Genomic DNA, 3,698 nt, shown 5'->3' on the forward strand with positions numbered 1-3,698 from the left:
AAAAAAAAACAACAAATGATAGATCTTACTGAATATGTGCCCGGCATGGCCAGGTGGATAAGGCGCTCACTCACAATCTGAGGGTCGCGGGTTCGAATCCGCATCCCACCAAACATGCTCGCCCTTTCAGCCGTGGGGGCGTTATAATGTGACGGTCAATCCCACTATTCGTTAGTAAAAGAGTAGCCCAAGAGTTGGCGGTGGGTGGTGATGACTAGCTGCCTTCCCTCTAGTCTTACACTGCTAAATTAGGGACGGCCTAGCGCAGATAGCCCTCATGTAGCTTTGCGCGAAATTCAAAACAAACAAACCAACAATCTATAACTTGAATGCGTTGTTAATGGAACAATAAACAACCAATGACGTTCCGCGTTTCCCAGATCATTTTCAACCTATGTTTTTCAAATTCAAAACAAACAAACCAACAATCCATAACTTGAATGCGTTGTTAGTGGATCAATAAACAACCAATGACGTTCTGCGTTTCCCAGATCATTTTCAACCTATGTTTTTCAAATTCAAAACAAACAAACCAACAATCCATAACTTGAATGCGTTGTTAGTGGATCAATAAACAACCAATGACGTTCCGCGTTTCCCAGATCATTTTCAACCTATGTTTTTCTTTATTTGAATTTTTACAGAACTTTAAATTTATATGATTATCACAATATAGATGATATTTATGACCATTTGCTACGTAACTGTCTGTATGTTGTTTAAAAATATATGTTATGTAACTCAAACATAAATTAACCAAAAGTGTTAGAAAACAGTTATGTTTCGAATTACTTCTCACGACTGCTTTGAAAACATTTCTTAAGTTTAGTTGTTCATTAATCTGTTTTTGTTTTGTTTTTCACCAGCACCTTTTATATTTGGAAATTAATTAATTATTTTAACAGTAATTAAAATTTTGTTGTTTATTGCTTCACACATTAATTTTGGACCCTGTTTGGTTATTAATGTTTTGAGTAAGAATGACAAACTCTGTATGTTCTTAACACTTTCGGACCGGACATGTCCTAGTGGTTTAACAGGATCGGGCTATGAGTCCGAGGATTCAGGATTCGCGGCTCGTTGCCTTTAAAACGTGCTCAGCACTTTGAGGCCGTGGGTGTACTATAATGGTAAAGGCTTACACCCCACTATTCGGTCAGAGAAAAGTATCCAATAAGTTGGTGGTGGGTGCTGTTGACTATATATATGTATCCATTGCTTCAAAATTAGGGACGAATATGCGTAGAAAGATCTTGTGTAGCTTTGCACGAAAATTCTGATACAAACAGTAAATCTTAACGCTTTCAACCCATATTTCCATAACGGAAAATTGAGATCATTCTTGCGTTTAACATTTTGATAGATGAATTTTCAAAAGACTGCTTTGAAAATTTTTGTAAAGAAGGCGTTTCCAGGTTCTGCATACGTTTGTACCTCCGCAGCAAAAGTAAGAAAACGCAAAAAAAAGGTCTCGAAGGTATTGTATATTCATCAACTTCTTTGCAAATCAGAAAAATTCAATACAAAAGGCCGAATCCATTATAAAATATACCCACCAGGTAGCGCTACACGTACAAGAGACATTAATCGGCAGCGGTTCATCCTGGATCATTAAAATCATGTCTATTTACCTCACTAATGAAGTTTTCAGAGTAAGTAGAAAATCCAGATAGAATAAACCGATACAGCATTTAATTGATTTATCGAAATGTTTTAGACTTTTACATATGAGCGTGACATCTAAAGACGTCAGAAAATATCTATAAAACACTGAATAATTTATCGTTAAACTGGCAACGAACCATTTCTATACTAGACATACACACAGATCATATATATTTTGTACAGATGGCCCAGCGAGTGAAAGGTTTGTTGCAGCCTGAGGACCTAAGTAGTGACGAGACTTTTGACCTAGCTAGACGTAACCTGTTACTGACATGGGCGCAGACAGCCAAGACTATGTACAGTGACAAGATTAAGAAAATAAAGGAAAATAAAGTACCTAAGGAGCCTGCCGCAGAATATTTTCAGAAAAAATGGACTAAAGATGACGCTTTAGGTAAGTTCCTTTTTTTTATGTAGAAGTATTATGTAATTCTCGATTCTGTGGATCGGGTGGGAGGGGAGGCAAGGCTCGTGTTGCGATTTGCTGTTTATCACTATCCGTATTTCCCACGTGGGAGGCAGCGGATGCTGCCGACTGGTTGTCTACCATCTAGTCAGCAGTTATAAATGAGGAATCACTATGCCTGAGCCTTGAGATCTTTGTCCTGGGGCTTAGCCCATGTGTCGCAAACAATGCCTTTACCAATACCATATGATTCACACTTGGTTATATTACATGTATATAGCATTATTAGTATCCGGTGCTGAAAAAAAAGAATAACCGGAAAACAGCTTTGACAAAATATTTCTCACATTCTCTCTGTATTAAATTTTGTATTTTACTATTAAAGAAGTTCCTTGGTGGATCAGCGGTAAGCTTATGGCAACACAAAATCCGGGGTTTAATTCCCTGCGATAGCCCACTGCGCTAAAACAAAAAAAAAAACTTTTAAAGAAAATAGTTTCTTTCTAACGAGTCAAAGATGTGCTGAATTATTTATTTGGTTTTAGCGAAATGCCCCTCAGTAGCACAGCGGTATGTCTGTGGACTTACAACGCTAGAAACCGGGTTTCGATACCCGTGGTGGGCAGAGCACAGATAGCCCATTGTGTAGCTTTGTGCATAAATTCAAACAAATAAAATTTAGCAAAATAAAAGTTTGATAGGTTATTAAAAAAATCCCAATATCTTACGCAAGAAAAGGAGAAAAAACATGACAAACCTTTGACAAATTTTTACCACTATTGAACATATTTTATTCTCTTATCAATTTATTTTATTACATGAGGATGTTTTCAGATTATTTTATTTTATAACTTATTTCTGCTGTTGTTTTCTTTTCTAGCGGAGAGTCTATTAATATTCTTAGAAATGTTCCCATAAGATTGGACACTTATGAAGTTGGATATTGTCCTAGTACGGTTCAAAAGAATTATTGAAGTTTCTTACGTTGTGGATCACGTGACAGAAGGGAACCTATCGCCCCTGCCGTTAAATACAGTATAGAGTATATTGTTTGTTTAAGTACATATAGTTTCAAATACATCAATAAATATCAAGTTTTTTATACTAAAAACTGAGCTGGCCTATGGTTATATTTTTCTTTAAAATTTTTAAACCCATCATTGACCATTAAATCAGTTACAATTACATAGTTTGGGCCCATGTTTCGATAACCGCAGTGGGCACAGCACAGATGGCCCAGTTTATAGCTTTGTGCTTAATAAAAAACAAACAAAAAAAAACGAATTGACCAATATATAAGCTATATATATATATAATCTCACTTTCTCGGTAAACTACAATTTAATAATAGTGCTAACCAATGAATGAATGAATTATCAATAATCTTGGTTATTGCATGAGCGACAAGTCTGTGATTTTGACTACTGAGCTCTATATCCATAGCAATGATTAAAGAACGAACTTTGAGTTCATAGTTGTGGCTACTAAATACGCCTTATATCCATAACATTGACCACTTAATAAACTACATGTCCTTAAATAAAAACCATGACAGTACACATGGCCATTGAATTAACGAGATAATCCATACAATGACCACAGAATTAGACACACCTTCAAATAAGCA

The 3,698-nt window shown here is 35.9% G+C and overlaps 1 protein-coding gene across 2 annotated transcripts in view; it reads left to right on the top strand.

The window, feature by feature from the left end:
* The window catches only part of LOC111087076, a 10,584-nt gene extending 7,398 nt beyond the window's left edge, over positions 1-3,186 (top strand). For both annotated transcript variants that reach the window (XM_022392430.1, XM_022392423.1), the window contains exons 6-7: positions 1,849-2,059; positions 2,952-3,186. In XM_022392430.1, coding sequence (XP_022248138.1) covers positions 1,849-2,059; positions 2,952-2,989 — 249 coding nt within the window. In that variant the 3' untranslated portion in view covers positions 2,990-3,186. The remainder of the gene's footprint in view (positions 1-1,848; positions 2,060-2,951) is intronic.
* Positions 3,187-3,698: the final 512 nt, after the last annotated feature.

Source organism: Limulus polyphemus, unplaced genomic scaffold, assembly GCF_000517525.1.
Source record: "Limulus polyphemus unplaced genomic scaffold, Limulus_polyphemus-2.1.2 Scaffold58, whole genome shotgun sequence".
NCBI classification, from domain to species: domain Eukaryota; kingdom Metazoa; phylum Arthropoda; class Merostomata; order Xiphosura; family Limulidae; genus Limulus; species Limulus polyphemus.